Source organism: Necator americanus, chromosome II (assembly GCF_031761385.1).
Source record: "Necator americanus strain Aroian chromosome II, whole genome shotgun sequence".
Lineage (NCBI taxonomy): Eukaryota > Metazoa > Nematoda > Chromadorea > Rhabditida > Ancylostomatidae > Necator > Necator americanus.
Genome location: NC_087372.1, coordinates 29,963,397 through 29,990,349, shown reverse-complemented (window position 1 = coordinate 29,990,349; position 26,953 = coordinate 29,963,397). Strand labels below are relative to the sequence as shown.

At 38.9% G+C, this 26,953-nt stretch overlaps 1 protein-coding gene across 3 annotated transcripts in view; it reads right to left on the bottom strand.

Moving 5' to 3' along the window:
• Positions 1 to 26,953, bottom strand: part of RB195_019910 (uncharacterized protein) — a gene marked incomplete at both ends in the record, with an annotated part of 104,239 nt that overhangs the window by 10,914 nt on the left and 66,372 nt on the right. Inside the window, one exon of one of the 3 annotated variants that reach the window (XM_064187976.1) lies at positions 9,482 to 9,802. The exons of 1 other annotated variant lie outside the window; for it this stretch is intronic. In XM_064187976.1, coding sequence (XP_064043858.1) covers positions 9,482 to 9,802 — 321 coding nt within the window. Of the gene's footprint in view, positions 1 to 9,481; positions 9,803 to 23,513; positions 23,625 to 26,953 lie in introns of those variants that run through there. One more of the 3 variants, XM_064187975.1, reaches the window with a different exon arrangement.

Genomic DNA, 26,953 nt, shown 5'->3' with positions numbered 1-26,953 from the left:
CATTAAGAATCAGAAAAACTATCACAAATGTATTATATTCCCTAAATACCCTCCGATATTCTTACCACCGGATAAACTCTCTCTTCCTTGAGCTAGTAAAAACCTACAATGCTCCACCATCAACATATCTCTGGAACAAGGTCCCGTGATACAACGAAAAATCGTTTTTTTTTTCCGATTTTTGAGATGTCAGCTGGATTATTTCTGTTTGAGACATTTTGAGACAATATCTGGAAGAAAACAACTTAGCTACTTCACGAACTTAGGCTCAGAGGGGTGCTGCTGTGAAACTTAATATTTTCATATTTCTCATGTGCATACGCCGTAAAAGTAAACAATATAAATGAATGAAAACAAATAAATGAAAACAAATGAAAATAAAATAAGTTTTAAAATACAGAAAAGTTCGAAGGAAAATAAGTCCTAACATTTCATTATGATTGGAAAATATTTTTCATCGTAGAATGAACATCAACTAAGTTGAACTAGAATTAAATAAAATACCAGTATTTTTGTTTATTATTATTTACTATTAGCGAAATTTGAAGTGAGAACCCTGAGTTCTATAACTACCATTTTCCAGGGAATAAAAGTCACAAATAAAGCATAGCGCTTCCGTTGACTCCGGCCAGATTTTTTAGTTGAGGTTCGAATTCCTAACGTTTGGAGTGTCTGCTGCTTTTTTTTTGTTTGTTTTTTACTTCTGTGGTGCAATAATGTATGCATTGACATACATTGGGATGCACTAGTACTCCTCCTCCTCCTCCTCCTTCAAGTTCTACGCCATCAAAGAAGAAAAAAATGCTTTCCATGTAGCGTGCCTACCATTCCTACGCGTTCACCGCGCCTTCGCCAATAATTATCGCAGATAACGCGAACTCGTGGCATAATGAATGACTGCCGAAGACGATGACGATGAAGTGAATTGCCCAAAACATCCGAGAAAAAACCATGCAGCTTCCTCTTCGAAGCACACAACATGTCAATCCTATTAGTTGTCATATCCACCCTAGAGATCCAGCTTTTGTTCATTAGGATTTCGTTGTTAGCGTATACCCAACAAAGAAACCGACGACCAAATCATCCGTCAGTTCATAGAAAAACAAAATACTGCGAAAACAAGAGCCAAGATGGAGGAATAGCTACACGAGTTAACGAGAAGAGAACAATTTGCTGCAGAACGAAAATACTACCAAGATGCGCTCGAAAATAAGAAACACACCGAATTTCTTGAAGAATTTCTGAGTGGTAATCCGGGACCGTGTACCCGTTTATTACCGTTACTAAGAATGACTAAAAAAGTCGATAACTTAGAATAACTGAGAAAAAAATTCCAAAAAAAGTCCCAGCTTACAATTACTCGCCCATAAAACGCTGCCAAATCCCGATAGGCTCATTTTTCTCGCCTATCGACATATAAGCTATGTTTTCTCCGGGGAGAGAAAATGACTGATTCATGAGCAAGACACGGACATGTGTACTATGACACTTTTACGTCGATAAAACTTTGAAGCCGATAAAAAAAAGCTATCACGGAGGAGGCTCATCTTTTAATGGGTCGTCAGTATAGAAAGGTTTTGGTTGGAGATTAGAATATGAAGGAAACTTAACACTATAAACGCCGTTCAGATCTTCTTACTACACTGTCACTCACAGTATTTATATTTATACTTGGCAATGCTACTTGCGCATATTAATATGTAGATTTTTGTTTATTATTAAGAAAAGTTCTATGGGCAGATTGTCTCTGGGTGTTAACTGATGGAAAAAAAAAACTATTTTGTTATGGCCTAACGAAGGCAACCGTAGGAAAAGTGGCGCATGTCTCTAAATTGATATACTGGAAGAGATGCGCCGGTAAAATTGCTGGATATGGTTAGCTTCATCTAATAACTATAGTTCAGAAAGAGAAAATGAGCTTATTTAACTGTGAATGTGAAATTAAAATCAACTAACCCTCAACTGGGTGACCGGTGAGAGACAACACGGTGACAGGGAAGGGGAGATGTTAGCTCCCATCGCGAAGCAACTCACAGATCGACCGACAGTCCCATGCACCGAATCTTTGTGCCGGGACCGTCTTCGCGCTTCTGTAAGTCGTGATAACATGGTGGGAAACCGGCGCCAAGGGCTCTCCACAGCGCTCGACGACGACGACGAGCCGAATGTGGTCGTCGTCGAGCGACGTCCGGCGAACATCCGTTGATTGGGACGTAGTTGCAGAAGGATGACGAGTCTGCCTGAGGCTCTGGAGGAGGAAGGCGACAAGTAGGGCGGTGCGACTATCGGCTCGAGGTCGGAACGTGGGGCAGCAGCTCGGCGCGGGCTGCATCGAACTCTCAAGGGGCATTGCTGATGCTGCCGTGGTGCTTTCTCGCTCAAACACAGCGCTTGATATTCAGTCATTTTTGGATTGCAGCACGTTAGTAGGATTCTGATACATGCATGTAGTGGATACCTGATATCATTTGAAAAATGACATCCGAGATAGGTAAAAGAGAATTTACACACTCCACGAGTAAAGTGCTTGACACTGATGAAAAGGAATGGAAGGGAGAATCACTGTAATTTCTGGCACCTCAGCAAAACTGGAATTTTCGTTTTCAAATTTTCGATGCGTATCGTGCAATTATGCGAAACCTATACTTTGATGTATGAAAAAGTGAATTTCTAAGACCTTAACCTTCGGAATTTCTGTGAATCTCTCAATAAAGGCATATTCTGCCAAAATCGCTTTCAAAATAGTTGTCCACTACATACAAGGTTGTAACGCAGACAGCTGTCAGACAGATTCCTCTAAAGTGTTTTTTAGCCAGAAAACTCTCATGTCTACAACTCTGTCTCTGTCTTCACTTTTTCATACATCAAAGTATAGGTTTCGCATAATTGCACGATACGCATCGAAAATTTGAAAACGAAAATTGTACAAAGAGAGAGCTGATCAATTTATTTATTTATTTATTCTGAGGTTATTTTATTTTATTTTATTTCACTTTTAACGCAAGCAGTGACACTACTCGGTACTACCAAATTTTTCATCTCTAAGCCTGGAAAATAATAAGAGTTTGAGTGCAGCGAATTTTTTTAATGAGGAAGTTTCTCACATCCCAATATGAGAATATATCACTGCTAGTTTTGTAAGACAAAAAATATCAAATGAGTTCACATTCTGAAAAAAAGCACTTTCCCATTCAGCTACACCTTTTCGGTGTTTCTTAATTACCCCGTCGCGCAACAGAGCGTTTTATTTATTCTTCTGTCTCTCCACCGCACAGTAATTGTCTGTTTTCTAAAGGAAAAACGATCTATCCACTGATATTGGGCGCCGTTTAGTGAAGCAAGGAAGGTATCTCATTGTCTATAGAGACGAACGGAAGTCGCCGCGCTAATGGTTGGCTTCCACGAGGCGGAAAAACACACCGGAGGCCTATGGAGCTTCAAAATTCATGTGCTCCGGTAAACATGTTGGCTATTAGTTTTCGACATCGAGAACGGATACTGTGAAATGCAGTCGACGATGTCGAAAAATCGAACAAATGAAAATTGCATGTGAAACTAAGTTGAGTATCTCTTCCAATATATAAATATAAAAATATATAAATATAAAAACATATAAAATATATAAACATATATATTACTAATAGATGTATAGTAACGACCAAACTACTGACTAAACGAGAAACTTTTCTCGTAAACTTTTAAATCAAACTTCGAGATCAGTTTTGTGTTGGACCAAAAGAACAATTAGATAACCAGAAAGCAAATTGTAATTTGAAAACTTTCACAAAATATAGTGACGAGGAATCTGCAACTGTAACTGTACTGTATTTGTAGTAATTTGGAGTCGGCTGCCACATTAAAAATAAAATCGTTTTGGATTTTTTCACGGAAACAGAGACTGAAAATCATTTCAGGCAATTTTGAAAATACATCATCGTGAAGCCACGCAAGGATAGCACTGGATGTGATAAACATTCAACCGTGAGACATAAAGTGCCTCTAATCTGCTTTGAAAAAAAGGGCAAGATTTTCGTTTATCACATAGCGTCACTTTCGCAAAATTTTTTTATAAATATAGTTTATTCTTTTTGATTTTAACAAATGGTCGCTTAACATGGTCGCTTAACTGGTAACATAGAAACTTTTCAACGTTGGCTGATTCCATTAGGAAGAAATTCAATAGATTTGATTCTGATTCCATTGTGAAATAAACATCAAAGATCGACAGAGTTCCTGAGAAGAAAATTAGATTTAACATAAGCAGAACAAAATTTTAATAGTGTTCTCTTAGAACAAGACCTTTCAATATCTGAAAATTTATACCTTAAATTTCATTTTTGATTTAAATCCCTATTTCTCATAAAGTTGGTCTGCTTTGTTCAGAAATCTTCAAAGAGAAACCGGGCGGGTTATTGGCGGTTTCTTTTCTGGAAATTCGGAGCGCCGTTCCATCATCAGTCACCATTAAGATTCTGAGATGAAAATTTCCAATTTCCTTAATCCCAAACTCTCGGAGCATTCTTTTCCAGAACGCTTCTAAGCCAAAATGAACGTGGAAGAATGTCTCAAGGTAGAGGCGATTCTTGATTGAAAAAGCATTATCGACATTCCATTCCTTTTTGAAATAATTCTTTTGGTTTTTTCAAAGACGATTTAACATTAAAACAAACGACTTTATATGGAAAGCGATATCTCCGCATATTTTCGTTATTCGTAATGCTTGGATGTAGTACTTTGAAATAAGCTTAAACTAACTGGGGCTTAGAAAAAGAACAAAATCTACACAAAAATGGCTCTCGGGAGCTCATATCAAAGCAGTAGAACCAAGTTTTACAATGACATACAACTTTTCGAATAAAATCTTTTGCTTTGATGTTAAAACGTTGGTAAAAGAGAATGAACTTATTCACAAAACTAACAGTTCCTAACAGGCGTGTTAGTATTTTCCCATCGTGAGTCATGAAAGAAGCATGTTTTTCTCTTAAAATAATATGTGTCCAGAAGATAGCATTAATTTGCTATGACATATAGCGGCAGTGGACAAAATTGTGACGGGAAAACAAGAGAAAAGTTACCAGAGAAATATTTGAGGCCAAAGTGCGTAAACAAATCATCGGTACCTTGTTATAAACATATCACAATGATATATGTTGCAATGTTCGTGAAGCCTATAACGTAAAGGGTTACTATCCACAAAACTAAGATTTCTACGTAATCTTCAGCGCTGGCTCAACTGAGAAATCTGGAAAATAAAGCCCATAAATTGACCTAATCTTCGCAAAGATTTAAAGAAGACTCCGGAAAATGAATCGCATTTCTCGTATGAATTTTCCCTAGACAATTTTAAAGGTAACCATATCCAACGGCAACATTCAGTCATCTCCCTTTAATTCGGTTTCCTGATCAACAACGTAAGAGCGTCTGGAGGCATTTCACAGCGATCTTCGATGTCAGCGCGATCTCTGCTCTTCGCCTCACACAACATTTCAGCGCATCAACGCATGCGCGATAAATGATATTTGGACCCAGGACTCTCCGACCATTGCTACATCCTCAGGATGCCCGTGGCATTCTGCGTCATCCAACCGACTAATAGCTTCCTAATCTCCGAGTAAATCACTATGGCTCGAAGTCACGCGCACACATTTTCAGTCATGCTTATGACAGACTGTAGTACTTCCAAACAAATGATACGCTGACGCTCGCGGATATTTTTTTTGTGTATGTTATCCTAGAAGCTATATGATGCTCATTTATGAAAGACGTGTGAATTTAAATGTTCTTTTTTTCTATCTAGAATCTAGAAGAATGAGAAAAATTCAAAAATAACTATCGAATAACTACGGGACCTGCTTTAACGAATAGAAACATCATAGAAAACTATGGAGCTATCTACCAATTTCTAATTTGCCTCATTCTTTTAAGTTGTTCATGTGTCAGAAAGTAATAAAGAAACTGTAAAGCCTAAAATAAATATCTAACACAATACCTAACTTACAAATATAAATAATAGCTAACTAATAACTAAATAAAAATAAGAAATTCTACGTCTCAGAGTTTCACTGGAAAATAATTTTAGAAAATGGGGAACCAAAATCTCTCAATAAGCCCTTGGAGAGAAGAACATTTAGGAGCTTTTTCCCAGCTCATTGCTTGTTCGGCAAATGTAGAAAAGCTTCGGACTTCTGGTGTTAGGTGAGGTCAATCATATGAAAATTGGTATGGAAAAGATTTTTGATGCCTAAATAGAACCTGCACATGCAGAACGAAGTATAACGAAATATTGAGCACAAAAAACATTCATTAACTTGGGCTGCTCAAATGTGCAGAGAACTCCCGTAAAATTTGGGCACTCCACGCTAACGAATCACGCCACACTAAAGGCGGCGTATCACGAAATTGACATAGCAGAGAAACCCCGAAGAACTCGTAGAGGTTGTCGATTACGGAAACGACCATGGCCCCGCTCAATTCCTCCACGTCGTCCTCAAAAAGGCGTGCGAACCGCTTCATTTTCTACGAGGTTACGTTAGAAACACCACCCTTGCGCACGCTCCGGTCTCCTCAGCAGTCTATTCATTGATTTTACTTGAATAGGCTGGTGAGTAGACCTCATCAATTTTCGACTGTTCGCTCGCGAGCAAGGCGCATATGGGAGGCATGTCGCTTCTGCGACAAATTTCGTAGGAATGAACGCAGTTTTCCACATCATTTCTTGCGACGATTAGGGGAAGTTCACCCGAGCGACGCTGGTTTCGGTGACCGAACTACCGGCCGAACTCTACGGTTTCCCTGAAGTTTCCGTACCACGTCAATTTCGTAATACGCTACCTTTAAGTATGAATTTGCAATGAGTGGTTCCTTTCCCAATCTGCTTTAGGTGGAAATCTAGTGGAAAATATTTGAAAACAACAACAATTAGTATTCTGTAGTCGAAAAAGAAGAGAATGACTAGAAAGGAACGAGGTACGGATACCTATTGTATAAGTTAGTGGGGAGAACCAAACTAAACGTTATTCCATTACATATTATTTAGTTTATTGCAGTTAACGATTCCTTACATATTTCTTGGTTTGAATAAATATATGCGCCGTTTTCCTATTTTTTTGTCCAAATTTCTAGAAAGAATAATTAATATTGCATTTCTATATTTTCGAACTAAGACAATAACAATAATTTAATAAAACAATAATTTCCTGCAAGCATTTCCTGGATAATAGAGGGTAATTCGAAACCTTTGCGAGGAAATTCATAGATAAATGAAAACGAAAGTAATCATCTGCATTCCATTGGTGCCGGATCTATTCAGACTTATTGGTAGCAGTGTTTTCGCTATCCTTCTCAGTGAATCTTATATTTCAGTGAAAATAGTTCTGTTTTCTTTTATCTGCAATAAACCCACATATTTTGTTTTTCAGTACATCAAGGTTTTCAAACATATCGGAGAGTATGAAATGAAATGAAATGATTAAAAGCATCACCCCACGAATCTGGGGTGGTGTGGGTTCCAGGTGGGTTGTCCCTATACGGAGTCGTAGATTATGGAGAGAAGGATGATCCCGTCCATTTCTTCCCAATTGCCGTAAAAAACGGCCCGGAAGATACGACTTCGAGCGTTCCGGCGTGCTATTTCTACAACGAGTTCGATTGGAGCGCGCTGCCTTGTGCATGTGCCACATCTTCCGGGCCGTTTTTTACGGCAGTTAGTAAGAAATGAGCGGAATCACACTACTCTCCATCATCTACGACCCCGTACAGGAACTCTCCACCTGAAATCCGCACCACCCCAGATTCGTAGGCTGATGCCTTCAACAATCTTTGGTTACTCGAACGTGTTTGCCATTGCTGCGCTCGCTGCCAACATACGTAGATCCTTTCAATTCTCATCCAGAAATAGATTTTTTCGGCAGATTCCCATTAAGACCATAATCCCATACTCAAGTCTCAAATACCAAAAACACATCGTTTTTTGTGGATGGCACGAAACATCTCCTCAATCTGCTGAAGTCAATCAGTATCCCACAATGGCGGTCGGAGTGACTGGCCTCGGTCAAAACACGACAAACAGTCCACGACGATAAGTGTCGCCCAAAAGTCATCCCAGTCACTCCGATCTTTCGCTCCCACAAAGAAATTGACATGGGAGAAAGATTAGTTCAGAGTTCCCATATGCGAATAAATATAAACGACGATAATATTAATTTCATCACTATCTTTATGCCGAAAATTTCACACTTAGATTTTCCGGTTAGGGAGATTTTTAAACACGTACCGCTAAAAGTAAAAAAAAAAAAACTAAAATTAGCTAAAAGTTGATTTTCCCAGTGAAATTTGCAGTCTTGCGATATGGTGAGTCGTCTACCTTCCGAATTCAGTTTCAGGAATCTCATGAATGAATGAATTGCAAAATGCAAAACGGGCAAGTGATTCACCATTATTAAACGAGAAACGTTTGAAAATGCAATAGAAAAGCAACCATCGGAGTACTAGTCGAGAATTCCGTCACTAGCTTGAGAAATTGCGTTTTTTCCCCTGAAAGTATGGAGAGTGCAACGAAAAGTTTTAAAAAAAATGCAGCAATGGTGAATACGGTATCTAAAGATTTCCATTTCGGCGCTACAAATCTTTAAGACAAAACAGTTCTTGCTGTTATTCAAAGAAAGGCTCATGGTTACAAGCGTTCTCACCTCCATATTTAAAAATTTTTGCTAAAAATTCAAAAATTATTTTACTTCTGTCAAAAGTTCCAAAAAAACTGAAAATGAAGGCATTTGCTTTATAGTGCACAAAGTAGTCAAGATTTATTGGAGTTTAAAAAAGAGAAGAAAAGAAAAAGTACATGATGCATCGAAAAGTAACGTTTTGTTGCTTACAAATTTAAATCCTTTGTAGACGTGAAGAGTAGGATGGAATATTTTCAGTTTCACACTTGATTATCTTGTGGTGAGAGGATAAATTTCATAACAAATTAAATTATTTAAATAAATGGAAAGAAAATAATCTAAGAAAATGAGTAATAATAATAATAATGATAGTAACAATAATATTAATAATAAGTCGAAGGACTGTACGATATGACCGATACGATACGAGGCACTGTTCCCTAACACTATATTTTCCTAGAATTTTCATGCTATTGTTAAGTGAAAAAATGCAAAAGTTTTTTCGGAGCAAGAACAAAGATTATTTTAAAATATAAAAAAAAACTCATACACATATGCAAGAAATTGTATACACATATACAATCGTCCATTGAAGCAGAGGGAAAGAGCTCGATCAAATCTTGGACGAAAGCTTTCATGATACCTACGATAACGGTGAAACAGTACTGCTAGTACTCGAGACTAATTAGCTTAGTTCCGAAGAAAGCACGCTGTGAAATGCTCCAAATTAGAGTCAAGCTGCGCTAAACACATTCTGTTCTCAAATAAACACTGAAAAATGCTGTGTAAACGTTAGTGCTTAACATATTTTAGCTCACCGTGTATGAAGATGTCATACTACAGGGACGAACGTGCTCCTCATCGAAACCGAATGTCATATTCCCAGTTGAGGCTGGAGGCGAAAAATGCCCGATATTCGCTCCTACTCGCTTCGTCCTCGATGGACTTCGTCGCTTCGCCGCAAACTTCTTCGGCGCTACGCCAGGAATCAACAATTGCTCATCGACGTATGATGAACGTCTCCAAGACGTTGATCTCCAGATGACGTGCACTGGACGAGCCAATGGGCCCGTAGAAGTGAGCGGGTGGAATGCAGAAGCCGCTGGCAGTGAGCAGCGTCGTGTTCGACGACGTTCCATCGTTAGGTCGACTCTGTTAGCGACATGATGATCGTGAAGCCGATTTCACACGGAAGATTCGCTCGTACACTCAGGTTCCGCCCACTCCTCGAACTGAATATTAACCAGTTACTTCACGCGGAATGTGCTAATCAAATGAGCTAATCTAGGCGAGAGTTTAGCGCTTCTCACGACGGAAGCAAAAAAAAAAGAACCGCTATTTACATGGGAGATTAGGCAGAGGAAAGGAGCGAAAAAACCACGGATTTTGTACAAAAAAGTGTTGGATTGTTCCAGAAGTATGCCTCGCTCGAGCACATGCAAAGTCCAATGAAATGAGTAATGGCATATTTTGCACAGAATACGAAATTACATCTGATCTGGATGATTTGTTTTGCAACAGTTGCAAATTTCTGAGAGCAGAATGAAAGGGACAGAAAATTTTCAAGATTTCAAATTTCACCATTTAAAAAATAGCAGAATATACATAGAGACGTCGGAATTTCAAGCTATTCATGGGTTCAGAAGAATCGAGAATCGAAGAAGGCTATTTTCCAATGCATCATGAGGTGGCTCCAAATTGATGTTCATTTTCAGAGCATCCATGGAATAGGGCACACATCGTTCCTTTTCGCGTCAATGCACTGCGCACCACACAACGATCATTGCGAAATGTTCATTTGTTATCCGCTGCTATTTTCGTTGCATTCGAAAATTAAGAAATGTATACAAAAAGTGATGAATGTGCACATTATCTGGAAATATCAATGGGAATGTGGCTGCTCATCAGGAAATTCTCAAAGAAAAGACCAAACCATTACGGCTGAACTAGCGACTAAGACTAGAATGTGAACTAATCGAGTCCACAGCACTAATCCTGGGATAATTAACGTGAGTCAATCGTGCTCTGTTACCGTTGAGCCTTTTCTCACACAAAGAAGAGCCATGTATCTTCCAACTCCTCAAGTTTGACGCAACTGTATCAACATCCGGTTTTCCTGGAAAATATACGAAGAAAACTACTACAGGTTCTTCTAAGTCCATGGATGCGGAAGCTCTTAGTCATACTGTAGGAGGGAGCCAAACCTGGTGGTTTTAAAGGAAGGGAGAAACAGGGTTTATTTTGCACTACACAGGCTTATTGTATGAACAGATTCGATCTCTTTCTCCCGGAAAATTTCACGTCACTTTCCAAGACAACTAAAATTGAGCAGTCAATCATGCACGAAGCGGGAAAAGATTCGAAAAAACCTAACGAAAAACTGCAGCAAGTGCGGGTGAAATGAGTGAAACAGGATATTTTGTAATCGATATCTATGTAATCTATCAACATAACTCCAGTTTCAACGTCAGAGAACCCAAACGAATTCGTTGGTTTTGCTTGAATTGCAGAGCTTAAACGTTAGGTTGTTAGGAAAATAATTGTTTTGCTTTAGGAATGAGCATAAAAGTCCTGCAGACGAACAACGCGTTGGACGAAGTGTAATATTTGATAAGGACCACTGAAAAAGCGTTGGGAGCAGACTCATGCGAAACAATATGGGACCTCGGTACATACATAGTTCGTTTTTTCGAATGAACACCCGTCATGAAACATTTGTGTACAATTGAAAAGGCTATCAGATGCGGAGAATAGGGTCACCATAGCCGTATTTCTGTGTTCCAGTTTTTCTCTGTTTCTGTCCGAAATCGACCGGAAGGAGCAGTGTTCTCTTATGTTTTCTCTGCGAGTAAAACGGGATTGGCGTTTTCTCGAGTGATGGATGAGTCCTGCTCAAACTGTTGATGAGGATCTCTATGCTTGAAAATTGAGCTGCAGAATGAAATATTGCACCGTCGAGGAGTGAACACGACGATCACAAGACTCCCTTATGACAATCCCAAACTGCACCTCATCGCAATCATTCGAAATAAAGTCGACAATTGGGGTTGGGGAGCGCTGCCTCATCCGACATACACACCCGTCACTTAGTTCTGTTGGATTTCAATTGGTTTCGGTAGTTACAGTCCTGAGACTTGGGTGGTCAAATCCTTTGAACCACGCCCTCCAGTGCTTCAAAAATCAATTCAAATCCGTTCTTTTTTTTTTTGCTTCGGCGATGCAAGGCAGTCACACCTTAGATAGAAACTAGTGCTAGGATTAAAGTGTTATAGTTTTTTTTTTCTTAGAATAAATTAGTTTTTTTTTTGTTGAAACGGCAGCTATTTCCCGAACAACCTAAGAGAAATTGCTTTTTTGTATGTTATAACCACATAAAAGAGCGAAGGAATTATTCATTTTTCAGAAATTTCAAAAATGACAGTCCATTTTGCAGGTAACGCATAGCTGATAGCTTAATGTCGTTTACAGGATATAAAAATTATGGAGTTTGCAAATACGACGAACGACCAGTTCATTTCCAGTGTGGAAATTCAGCAATAAGCAGGAATGAGCGGTGACTAGAGCAACGATAGCAACAGAGTTTATGAGATCTGGAGAAGGTGGCAACAGAAACGAGAAAAAAAGGAGAAAAAAATGAAAGAGGATGAAGAACCTGGTCCCACGGTAATAAATATATAGCATTAACATCGTTTTGAGATATAGGTTATGCGTATTATCAACTACTGAAGAAAAATCTAGTCCAGGAAGTGCGAGTTCTGCGGTATTTTAGTATTTCGGCAGTTTTTTTTTGTCTCCGCACGATAACGCCCGTTTTTCGCCTTGCTTAGTCACACGAGTGGTTTCCGTGAAAGCACCGGCCGATGTCTCCTGATCAATGGAAGCAATGAGCCACCAGCCACCAGCAACTCTTACTCACTTTCTGGCTTCAAAACAACCGCTAAAAATAGCGCAAACAGTTGCAACGAGGAAGTCGACTGGTTTTTTTCTCCACGAGATGAATTTTCATCTGATTAGATGAGTAATCTTATTGTCGGCAATGAGGACATTAATAATAAGAGAGAAATGAGCAGAAAGTTCTAGTCAAAGATGAAACCCAACATTTAAGGTATTCATCTACCACAGATTATAGAGGAGGTCTAAGGAGATCGATACTTTAGCACTTTACATTTAAGGTATTCATCTACCACAGATTATATAGGAGGTCTAAGGAGATCGATACAAATAACACCATTAGAGATGAATTCAAAGAAAAGTGTGGAGATTAGCCTAATCATATCAATGTTCTCCGGAAGTCAGGCATGGCGATACGAATGCGGGGCGAAGAGGAACGCGTCTTAGGAAACTGATGGTCATTTTTTCTCTTAGGGTCACTATTCGGGCAAATCACTAAAGATAAGCAATCAGTCGTATCGGTGGTTGACTGTTTATCATTAAGGACTAGGTATACTTTGACCAAACAAGCAACAGAGACCGACTTGTTTCGTATAGAGGACATAGTACTGGGACATTATGTGGGTTTAACAGTCAAGTATTTATTTATTTATTTATTTATTTATTTATTTACTTATTTGCTAATGCACACAGTGCGCACACTTCACGATAGAATAAGAAAAACAAAAGTAGATCCAGGTGAAAGATCCTAAATTGCTAAAACTCGAAGAAAACGCAGGATCAAAAGTGAAAACAGAATCCACAGAACAAATTGCTTTATTTCAATCGTGAATTCCTTCACCTAAACCTCAAAGAAATAAGTGTAGGACAGATCGAAAAGTATTCTTTCTATTTATTATTCATATTCATATTCTATTTATTTTTTTATTTTTTTTTCCATTTTCATTCGAATATATTTCTTTCTTAAACTTTTTCTACAATTCTTAACTCTCTTAGAAGCTACTGATGTCAACTCATTCGAAGGTTCTTCCATACTTCCTCCTGGTTACTTGACTGTAGATCACCAAATTTTAATCGAGAAGTTTTCTGTAGAAAAAAGCCATAACACAGTATTGGAACCTAAAGGACTCCTAGGTTACAGTACATTCAAAGACTCATTCTTTGCTTCCTCAAATTCCTTTCTAATCAGAAAAAATAAGCTCAGTGACGAAATATGTAAATAGGCGGGAACGAATCTCTAATATCATTCTTATTAGTAATATGATCTTCATACGGTTAATTAATTCTCAACGGCATTGATACCCTTCGTCACAATTACATAAGCGAATCACAAGATCACATTACGTCCGTTGCTTTTTGGCCTCTTTACAAACTTTTTTCTTCCTCTTTTTGAGGAAATGTGAACGTTTTCGACTCTGAGAAGAAAAGTAATTCAACTATACAATTCTGCCTCCTACGGTAAAGCATTCCCTGATTTCTTAGGAAAAGTATTACGGTTTTCCCAGCAAGAATTTTCCACAAAACATGAGCTTAACGACTGAATAGCTTGAACAAATCTTACTTTAGTGAGTTAACGAGTAAATTCATCTCTAGAGCAGTTTTCTTCGCAAAAAAATTAGAGGAGTAGAATACTGTTAAAATAGAAGAATAATTTTCACGCTCTTGCACGCTGAGCCTGCAGTCGACTACTATGTATGTAGGGAAATCAGCAATAAAAATGTTAATAAACTGTGAAATATTCACTACAAGAGCAGCCAGAAAATGGTTGCATTTTTAGTTAACTAGTCGTTGTGAAAGTGAAAAGATGCAGTAATTAATGTCCCCTCTCACGAATTAATTGGAATGCGCCTCTTCCAGAATTCTCCTGAAGAAAAAAAGAACTCATTTAGATGAGAGAATCGAAGAGAAAAATGCTCAAATTTCAGGAAACAAAACAAAATCCACCAATGACCAATGCAACCACGAGACTCAAGAGCAATAATGCGGAAATATCAGCGACTTATTGTGCGGATTAACTGCACAACACTTGTGACAGCAATATATCAGCAGTGCTGGCTAATCTCTTTGCAGAAAGCTCTCTGAGGAGGAGAAGGGCAATTTCCTGGGGTTCTCGTTGAAAAGACGTCCAGAATAGCCTAATATCAAAACTCCATCCCACGATTCCAAAATTAGAAAATCAATAACCCGGTTGCAACGACATGTGAAAGCAAGGATACTCGTCAAAACTTCACGGGCTTACGTCGAATAGTTAATACAAACTTTTTCATTATTCGTGCAAAATTTGTGCAAGAATGAAAAGGATCTAAAAAAAAGAAACACACACGCACAAGGAATCTGGAAAACGCTTTTTTTCTCGTTCTGGTGAAGTCAATGTTTTTCCCTGCAGAAGAATTAGTTTTTCTTTTTAACATTGCTATCTGACTACAAAAGTGCACCTACTGCTAAAATATATAATGAGGCCGTAAGACATCGCAAAAAATCAGGTTGAATCATTGTACATCAGACATGAAAGCGGAAAATGAATTCGGTGAATTGAAGCGGAATTTTGATGAGTTTGAAAAAAGTGAAAACGAAACAAAAACTACTTTGCCCTTCCTTAATTTGCCTCAATTTCAATGCAAATCTTACTTCAGCAAGGCATACAAATTCATCGAAACGTAATGAAGCTTGGAAAAACTTAAGGGTTTCAAAAACGTCATGAATTTTCATGCCATAGAGAGAAATGGCGTCTACGACTGTAACCGTTTTTGACTCTTTGACTGACGGGTAGCGAAGAATGAAAGAGAGTGAGTATGCCTGAAGTAAGCTGAGTCTCAAGTACATGTCAAGTCAGCAAATCAAATTTTTGCAAAAAAGACGTCATTGCTATACTCGAAAACTGAGCCAAAACTGATGACGTCCGTGGCATTTCAGCATCAATTTTGACGCAGATATTCCCTTCGAAATTACCTAAACCCCATTGAAAACGAACGATTATCGATAATGGGCTCGCGAAATAAAACGACTCATATAATGTCAATTATCCTCACTCAACTGCCAATACCCTACAGAAAACCGCTGCCCTGCTTGCAATATCGATCCGAGGGATCGGATTTTTATGCTGTTGACTAGAAAACTTGTGGCTGTTTCAGCTGTTTCACCCAGGGAAGTTCAGAAATCGCAAGTCAGGACCCAATTCAACATCTGGAAACAAATAGTAGAAAAAGTTAGCTTAACGTATCCACTTAGGTTTGCAGACAGTAAGCAAATGTCTCGATTTCTCTTTTCGAAGCAACTGGAAGACCGCTTTAATTGATCTACAGAATTGCCACTGAGTGTTCCTGTTAATATAAGGAAAAGAGGACGAGAAAATTTTATACGTCATTTATAATGCAATTTACACTACAATTTTGACAGTTAATTTACACTTTTCAAAAGTCCCTTCGTTGGATAAAAAAGAGATAAATAATAGAGATAAAAGCAGAAGCCTCCCGTCCTAGACACCAACTCAAAATTAATGAAGATGGTAGATTGTGCGGAATATTTTGACATGGACATTTCTCATTCTTAATTTCATTGCAACCTAATTACAAAGAAAAAAATCTAGAAGAAGCCCAACCGGCTTTTGGTGGAGGAGAAAATGAGATTTTTTCCGAAAATGAATGAACAGACATTGTTATTGCTTAAGGGACCAAACTGCAATAATGGGCGGGATGTGCTGCTGAATGAATTCTCGTAACTTTTTCTTTTATGCGAAAAATAATCACAAGCACCAATTGAGACGTCAATAGGAGCAATCAGCTACTAACACAACACCTTTAGTGCTTCAGCAATTAGTTAGAGAAGTGACGGAAGCCCTGGAAAGGAGAAAGATTGTCATCACGCGGGTACTGTCGACCATTTATCAACGCGATACTCATCAAGGCACAAAAAAAAGCAAAAACAATAGATTGGATAGGAATCCTGCCTGAAAACCTATTCAGTCTAGCAAGCGTTCATGATATCGAAAAAGAAAGAAAAAAGAGGGAAAAGTAAGCGATGTATATGATATGGGGAGCGAGGGAGGGGAGGGAGGAGGAGGGGGGACCGTTAGCGCATGGGTTCTCTTGAAAACCCACATCTTCCACATGTCATTTCGTCAACGCCAAGTGAAGACTAAAGACACAAAATGGAAACTCTCTACTGTACAAAAGCAACTATTTCAGAATCTATACTGTTATCTAAATTCCCTCTCGATAACAGAAAAAAGAGCTTATCGTTCTGACCGCGATATCAAAAATAGACAGCCGTTCTGTCGAATTATAACCACGAGGATTGGAGACGTCAACCACAAAAGAATGCAAGAGAACGCATGACATGCTAGACACAAGCCCTTTCCAGGAATCCCCATGGCAAACGACGAGGAAAGGCGGCAAAAACTCACGCGCTCTGTCTGAGAATGCGAACATCTTGCAAGCATAATTAGCTACGACTGCGCATAGGAAACAACAACATGATCAATAACATTCATTCATTCCCTCTTCATGGTCGTATCAACGCGCACAGAAACGATGATCATCGAACAGTGAACCGTTTAATGATCATGGATTTCTTTTTCATTGTTTAAACGGATCACTGTTGACTAAGCCAGGCTTATGTTTTATGGGGAAGTGCATAGTCCAGAAAAATAGTGGATTAGCAACCATTAGTGAACAAAACGACATCGTTAGAGAACATGAAATGTGACGAATGCCATGGGGAAAGATTTCTATCAATTATATCCAAACGCTAATGACATTAATGATGGAAATAAGATAGCGGCGACATTAGAAAAAAGCTGTAAGGGATCATATCCTAAACGCTGCAGTTCGCGATGGTCCCACCTCCAACCGCTACGCCCCACCGCGCCGCTTCGAGCGCAGCCGCTTAGCCGCCATTGCACCGTACTTCATGTTGTTTTGACCCTACTATATGTACTTCTTATACGAAATGGCAATGGCGGACGCCATTCGGTAAGGGTGAGCTGTATTCAGGAAATGAATATTTGAAGCACGCCATCGTCTCTCGAAACAGGCAATTTATCGTTTTATATCAGTATGATGTGATTTTTTTTTCTACTGACGTGGCATTTTCAAACGAAAATATCGCTTCTATTCAATGGTCTTTTCAGAATCACATGTCACGTAAAAATAGCGTTTTTAAAATTGTATCGCTTCGACCGAAACGACCATAGATAGAAGCAGTGCTTTTGTTTGAAAATGTTTGCCACCTCAATAGGAAAAAAAAATGCAAAAACACAATAGTTGCAATGGAGAAAAAGGGGATAGACAAAAAGTGTTCTCACCAGAACAGCATAGCTGTCTTTAGTGGAAATTTTGTTGTTTTTTTTTTCATTTACTCATGGACTGAATGTGTCACAAAACAGAAATAAGAAGTGGTTCAAGAGATTTGTAAGGAAACAAAACCTCCAGAAGAATGGACCGGTGATCTAGGGATGAAATACTATCGCTCAGGATCCAATATCCTCGTCCCCTCTGAAACCCCACGTTTTCCACTTATTATAGGTTTCCTCGGATAAAGAAGTGTTTCGAGCTGAGATATCCTCATTAGTCATATGCTGAACAAACGATAACACAAGAAAGCAGCCTTTCATCGATGCGATGAAAACATAGCGAGGCTATTGGGTGTTCGGATTCCCTACATGACAAGCGTTCTAGGATTCATCCTATAAAACATCTCATACGTAGTATTAAAGGCATCACCCCACGAATCTGAGGTGGTGCAGATTTCAGGTGGAGTATTCGCATACGGGATGGGAGACTACGGAGAGGGAGGTGATTCCGTCCATTTCTTGCTAATTGCCGTAAAAAACGGCCCGGAAGATGCGGTGCCGCACAAGACTGGCGCGCTCCAATCGAACCTCTTGTACAAAATGGTGCGCCAAAACGAATGATGCCGTATCTTCCGGGCCGTTTTTTACGGCAATTAGGAAGAAATGGACGGAATCACCCCCCTCTCCGTAGTCTCCCATCCTGTATACGAATACTCCACCTGAAATCTGCACCACCTCAGATTCGTGGGGTGATGCCTTTAAGGACACATGTCACATGTCAGCAGTGGGAAAAATCCGAGAGCAAGGCGGCGGTGCTGTTGGAGCACCGCCGGCCTGAGTTCTGCAAGACGGCAGCGCATGATCGACAATGAGCGGCGATCAACAAGCGAAAAAAAACTCGTCCACTGCAGCGCGTGAGGAGTACACGGCAACTGGGACGGCTTATCTCGATATAAATGGTGGCCGCAAAAAAACAACAACGCAACAATTATCATAGAATGGCGTCATGCTTCCCTCACGAACTCGACCACTTTCCGGAGGAAAAAAACATCAAACACAATGCGACACCTTGGGATTGAGTGGGAGCATGATTTTTTTTTTGTAGTAATGACAGAGACATGCTGTTTGATTAACATCTAGGCGATTATGAATAATTCTGCTGGGGGAAGTCAGGGAGAAATGTATGATACACTTTACAGTGTACTTTCACGGACAGAAGTTATATTCTATAATTTTGTTATTTTTGTTAGAAGTGCATTCAAAGAACTTTTTCTGAAAATAGAAAACGGAATATTTCTTAGCTCTTCTACTGAGAACTAACAAAAGAGGATGTTTTTATTCAACTAGCCGTAAAAATCTATTGTTAGCTAAACAAGACATCATGGATTACAGGTGATTAAGAAGAATAGACGAGCTATTAGCGGATATCCACAGGTGAAGAGTGTTTACATCTGTAGAACATCTGAGTCACAATGGCTCAAGCGGCTCACGTGTTTTCCGAGAAATTAGATGGAAAGGCGCAGTTGTAATTACAATGCATCATCGGATAATCCGCAAACAACTTGAATCTATTTTATACTAGTATTTAAAAACTATACACTTACATGGTAAAATAGACGAAAAAAAAGTCTCAACAAACAAATGATGTAAGATTCAGGCTAGAAACACGGCTATCCGCTCATTTTCAAATCGACTTGTCGCCTTTTATTTAAAGTGTTCTTGGCAGAGTCGAATGAAACTATGTACATTTCGCTGACATTTTAGCAGCTAGGAAGATATGCAGAAACGGACAGAAGGCAAGAGCTGCAAGAAACTGCAATTTGTAAAACTGCAGTTACGTAATATTGACATCGCGAACACATCTCCAAACTAAATACTAGTGAAGCTAATTCACATCTCCTCTACGATACTCAGACAGAAAAAAACGGCTAAAAAAAGTTCAACGAGATGTTTCGAGCAATAAATCATTGAATTGCACGATTTTTGAAAAAAATCCAATTTAAAAGGCTATTTACCTCGGGAAAGGGGTTTTTGTTTGAGGCATGTACCACATGATGCCTGTTACCATATTTCTCAAAAAACATTTTAATTTTGAAAAAGTAATGACTAATTATTCCATGTAAAAACGCTTAGAACTGCTTTCTTTTATATTTCTTGGAGGGGAATTTTTATTAAAAATGAGTTAAACAAAAAGCGAGAAAAGGGAAGGCAGTGGGAAGGGTTTTTCTATGAGAAATGTAGTGAAACAACCGTGGTGAATATCCGATATCTTTATCATATTGTATTTGAACAAAATGAGCCATTGCATGCACATCTTCTAGTGAATAGCCAGAAACAGACGAGAATGGATCATTCCTCGAACAACTAGCTTCTAAATTTAGAAGCAGATACCTATTATACGACAAAAATGACGCCGGGAGCATGAAGCGAACGCAAGAGAATTGACTCGGGACAACATTATTTGTTATGCTTCTCTCAGCAATCCTTTCATTTGGTTTGCAAATTGGATTTCAGCAAAAGGTGAATCTACAAGCCTATATTCCCAACTTTTAACTTTGGCTGACTTAGATTCAGGTCTCATACAGCTCAGATCATAGTTTTTAAATAACTAAACTAGCATTGGTGAGGTTCTAGGATAGGGAGAAGAAGGGAAATGAAAAAGCGCAGCATAGTATAGCCAGCTAGCGATGTAATGGCGCCAGAGTGCTCCAGCATTCAGGGCAGATGCATATTTCATCGCTGAATAAGCGCTCACCATACAACAAAACGATCGCCATATTTACTCCTTCCCTTTATGAAAAATCACATCCATAAAATGCTTCATAACAAATGAATAGGTGTTAGTCAATCTATGAATAATCGTAATGCTACTGCAAATGATCACATTGTGTGCTTTATGCGAATGGTGGTGACATGCACGGAGTGACTCCATGTTCGGAGAAAATGAATGGTTATATTCCAAGAAATTGCTGAAGAGATGGATCGCGATGACTTATATTTTTCTGTCGACGTTATGAATGTTATGCGATTAACAGGTGCCAGCAGCACGCATACCTGCACTTAAACTACTTATTGTATGTATACAAATCTATCAATCTTGCGTACACATTCTCTGAAGGAATTTCTCATTTCTCAATTATTTCTCAAACAACAAATTGAACTGCATGTATTTTCGAGGCTAATTTTATGAAGCATACGGGAAGGCGGATAGGATTCTCTGAAATTCTCTTCCGTTCGTCGAGAGAACGAAATTGAGGATTTTTTCTCTTCAAGATGTGGCTAAGTTTAAGAAATGAAGATGGCGAAGGATCCAAGACATTAGCAGTTGCCGTCAACACTTCAGAGGCCCTCTTTTTTTGCGAACGTGTTACAAAGAAACTAAAAACGAGTGTTTTTAGCGCAATCACAACAGTGAATTGAGTCAAGCGGAAACGAGACAGGCTTGCATGAGAGTTTGTGCAAAAACCCAGACGAAAGAAAGTGATGGAGAACGATTATCAAGTAACTTGGAGGAAGCTTGGCCTTTCTACTGTAAGCAGTGCTTTCATCCGAGTTTTTGCATTTTTTCCCACTTATTTTCTCTTCCAGCTACGTCATTGAGCTTCTTTTGAAAGATTTGCAGACGAAAACACTTATCCCTGATTGTAGGGAATGCGTAAATGTGATAGTCAGCTAGTCTTTTCTCCACCGTATAGAAATTGAAAGGATTCTTAGAGGACTTCCAGAATCGTCACATTAACGAGGATTTGGAAAATGTCAAGCAGAATCCCATTCTGAGCGGTTGCTAAGGTAAAGAGGATGACAGAAGCTTTATAGTAAAAAAGAGGATTTGCACGCTATAAAATCTACACGGCATGACAGCGAAATTACGTTTCCTATTCGATTTATAATGAGACTGCGTTTTATAATGAGACTTCTACTCTTCTAATGAAGAACGCTCCAATTTCTGTCCATACTTCACTAACGCTGAAGGAATAAAGAAATAGCAAGTAGATGCAGCAAATCAGTCGAAAAAGTACATTTCAGTTCTTTAGAATGGACGATGCAAACGTGAGGAGAGGCGATTTTATGTCGGTTTGGGAAAGGAAAATGTTTTCTCTGGGAAATTGGATGGCTTTGCAGTAGGTTTAAAATTACATTGATGTATGCATAAATGCAACTCGAAACTTCTGGTGCTTTAAAAAGACTTTAAAAAGTTTTTTTTTCGTTGAAAGGTTGTATTTCAAAGGAGATAGGCAAGATGAAAGAAACAGACGACGATTAGAAAAGAAATGCTCAATTCATCTACAATCAATCTTTAGTAGGAACTCAATTTTTAAGGATGCGATATCTGAGGACAGAAACCAGAATACCGGGTCCATTTGAATGATCGAGTTTATGGACAAAAGGTATGCCTCTACTCTTGGCATAAACAATTGAAAAACTTTATTCTAAAAATTAAGGCTTCCTCAAGAAAACATTCGTCCTGAATTTTAACAAATCTCGAAGAAACTTCATTTCTAAGTCATGAGATTTAGCAACTTATAACTCAGCGGTGTTGAAGACGCAGGAATGGACCGTGACATTCAAGAAATCCTCCACAGCAACAGATTACAGCGTTTAACCCTCCTCTAACTCTAACTACCTTTACACAACCAATAAACCATCCGTCCAGTCATATGGTAATGATTGCGACTGGAACTTTTTTGCTAGGATATTTAGACAGTAAAGAGTTCTTGAAAAATATAATAAAATAAATGTTCTGACGTCAAGCTAAGAGCTTCTAACAGATCGTCGCAGATAACTACAGGTTTCTAGACCATTTACGCAGTCACAGTCATTTCGCTGCCATTCCTGCCGGTGCAAACATCTATTCAAATATAGATCACCATCCATTACTTGTATGAAAAATGATAGTGCTCCTATTTGGGTGAATAGATCGGCCAATTAGATTGCACTGCACCAAGAAATGATAAACTCGCTTAAGAGCATCTAATCCTGGATTAAACCTAGTTAACAAAGTTCACATCAGAAAGAAACTACGACTACGCATGAAGAAGTGATGCGTTACCATAGCGATCCTTTTTTGCCTGGATCCTCGCACATACTGGAATTTCAACTAGGGAGGCTACGACATTCTCTACGAAACGATGACAACGTAAGTAAGTGAAAGAAGAGAGACAGTGGAAAAAAGTTGGAAGACAGTAAAAATTATAAATTTCATGAAAATATCGAAAAAAAAAACGCTTAGGTTTCGTTCCGAACACATCTACCCTAGATGAAACATCTTGCGCTTCTCCTAGTTCAATTAGTTTCCTTTCGCTTTTTCCAGAAAATACAGGAACACTACTGAATGCGCGAAATATGACAGTGTTAATTAACTGGGAAGATCACATAACTTCATAGGACTTACTAAAAAATTATGTGGGTAAATAAGGGTTGCAGAGAATGCTAATCTGCACTCTATCCCGATTCCCAAGGCAAAAAGAATGTCGCAGTTTGATAGCAAAGCAATACTTGCCACGGTGCAAAATATTTTATTTTTAACACAGTTGTTTAAAAATCAAGTAAGAATATCAATATTATCCTACTTAGGCAACTGTGGGCAATTTTCTGGTTTTCCACACGATAAAGATATAATTAAAGAACTGAATTCCACAAATTCCTAACCTGAAAGGAATTTGTGGAATTCAGTTCTTGTTAATTATATCTTCATCGCAGCCAACCTTACGAATAGCTGGTGCATCAAGGCTGACGTTTCTTGTGAGAAAACGATGGAAAGACACAACGCCATCTTTTCGCTAAACGTGAAGCAAGTCAGATAAAGATGTCGCGTCTCGCACTACCATTTTTTACCAGTTAGCATTTGTTGAAGTAGAAAAATTAGAGTGAATTCCCCTCAAAAAATGACACAATCCTTTGCAGAACATAGTGGGAAAGAATATAATCAAAAGTTATCGAAACACTGCTTCCCACAGTAAATTTTTAAGCAGACATTTTAAAGACGAGTAATTGGAACTATACAAGCAACATATACGGAAATTATATCTACAAACTATATTTACAAGCTCCCAGATCTTCGAAAGACTGCTTCTTAAAACCCGTTACCTACATAGTTGGAAAAGATAGACGCACAATGTAGGATTCTTTTCCGAAAACAAACATAGAAAAGAATACGCGATAGTCCTCGAAGGTTTATTTTTGGTAGTAAAATCCTATCTCAGGGATGACTGTCCCGAGGGAAAAAAAGCTGTGTTCCAGAAATTGTTTTTGACATGCGGCTCATGACCACCAGCAACAAGAACATAATACAAAACACACGTCATTTCAAAAAAAAAAAACAAGTCTCGAAAAGGTTGGAAATAAAAATCTCAAATACGGCGAAAAACTTCGAAGAGCTGTTGCAATTCTTGCACAGAAATGGACGAGGAACCACATTTTGGGAACAAATAGTTACCGAAAACAACACTTACACCATTTGTGGTTATTGTTTACCCGTCTTCCGTTTCTCCAAAAAAAGATTCACTTAGGCACACAACAAACAATTTGATTGCGCTCGCCGTTTCCGTTAGAATCAGTGACTGGAATCTATTAACACAGCACGCAATAGGAAGGACTGAAAGTCATTCAAAGAGCTCCGTCCAGATTCTCTCCCAGTACTATTTGTCTTTCTAAAAAAAGAACAGCAGCGACTAAAAGGAATCAGATCCACTGCAACACATTAGGCGAACGAACGCGACGCGTCCGCGGGGTTCGTCCGCGGGGTTGTCGCTGCTGTTCTGTCTGTCTATATCCATGGACCCGCAGAGAAAACCTTCCTAAGAGTCGTAGAAATTGAGGAGGTATGGATGAGAGATCCAATAACTTCAGATTTCAGTGATGTTCAGTGATTTTACAGCTCGGAAAACACGGATGTTCAACACCAAACAAGTTCAGGCGAACGAACGCGACGCGTCCGCGGGGTTGTCGCTGCTGTTCTGCCTGTCTGTCGATCAATGATGCATTCCAACTGCATGTATAGGACCCTTGTAGAGCTAATACTCATCTCCACAGACGCTTCGCAGTAACTCAGTTGAAAAATGTTAAGCATCGAAGTATAGGGAAGCCTGTATTTTCAAGAAACAGAGGCAAATGCATGTTATTCAAAAACGGCAAGTAATAAATAAAAATAAATCAATAAATCACAAAAACGAAAATACACCCCATAACTAGAGTTGGGCGTAACTCCCTATTAAATACATGTGAATTGTGGTCCAAGAATCTGCATGCTTACTAATCAATATTCCTTCACTTAGATTACCGGGTAACAACATTTATCACTAAAGCCCGTATCCAATATCATTGAAAAAATTAATACCAAACATGAACATTAGTGAATAAGTGAGCTTGAGCTGGATACATTGATATCCAACAACAATTTGCTTGCGGATGAATGCGTCCGGCAGCGGAAATACATATCCAGTCGTTCAAATACTAGAAATGTCCGTTCAATAAACGCTAACGATGCATCGTTACACCGTGCTTGCGTCAACGAATACATATATAAATTATTAGATAGCAGAGTTAGAAAAAAAACTCGTCGATGGTTTCATTCCCATCCCATTAATTGTTCCTAATATCTCTTCCTCTTCTTCTTCGCTTCCTTCACTTTCAATGAAAGTGTGTAAAGTGTCTGGCGGTGATCAATCCGCTTGGGATGCGCCCTCACTTTCATTTCAATTCAGAATCGTTTGAGGTTTACGAAGGTGTAACTGGCCTATACAATGACTTGGGGTGGCTTACCGATGTGTCAAGTCAGTGTTTTTATCCTTCCAGACGAGTCTGGTACCAATTTATTGACCCGGAGGGATGAAAGGCTTGGTGAGCACTAGAGCGGAGATTCGAACATCTGATCGATCGTGCAGAAAGCGGAACCTCTAACCGCTACACTACATCCCCCCATACTTTCAATAGTAAGGGAATTAAATCTTGGAGGCTCTTTCTTATTTCAAACCGGTTAAAATTCATTCGGATTTTAATTGGGATTTTTGAAGAGCATTTTAGGCAGACAAAAATTTCATATCGGCTGAGTTTCGGGTATTTTCGTTTTTTCATCACAAAAACGAAGCAACTCCAGTCACATGGGACAATCCACTGTTAATCGTGTAGGACAAGGACAATTTGCCAACTTTGGACGTAGCTACCATTTTTTTGTTGTAGCAATTCCATAAATTTAACAATGAACACCGTATTCTCAACATTACCGATTACGTAGAATTCGATGAAGATCAGAGGTGTGGCGAACACTTAGAGATTTTTGGTGACGACAAACTGTACAAAAAATGTTCACTATCCAGTATACAGTATAGTAGTATTTTCTTTATAGCTTGGTTTACGTCGTCGTCATAGAATCAGAATCTTTACAACCGCGTTTCCATGAGAACAATATTGCTGGACCTAGGAAATCCCAGGTTTCATTGTTATGTAACCTCCTCGTTGTCCTATTAATAGAACAAAAGCGCTTCCGAATAATTTTTCGCATTCAACAAAGGGGAAGGTGATGCCTCAAAGACGTTGGAATAGTTATTTTGTCTTCGAATCGAGAAAGATTTCCGTGCTTATTATTTTAACAATAGAAACTAACGTAGTACGGTAAGATGTCAAATTGTTCATGTGCGGATTATCGGCCCGTTGAGGACAGCAGCAATAGCTACACAGGGGATTCGACACCTCACCGTACCTCGGGCATATTACAGTCGTAAGACCAATAACAACGTCTTCGAATATTACTAATATCACCGTTGAAAATATGCGCACCTCCATAGGAACTGACGTATTTTTTGTGGTGCTTAGATCGGCCCGTTCTCCTCCCAGAATATTGGCCGCTTCTATGGCATCATTCAAAATCATTAGCACTATCCATTCATTCCATGGATGATGAAATGAAGGAGCGCCTGTTGAGTAAAGTGAAGTAATGAGATCATAGCTATGATGAGATCGTAATGAAATTCATTTTGGAAACTGAACAGCAATGACAAATGTCATTTCAACGTGGACCTCATGGAATACCTCGAGCTATTCCTCGTATTAGCTGCAGAAGCTGCAGAAAATGCTCAAAAAGCGCTCCGAGCTGGATCCCTAATAGTACATT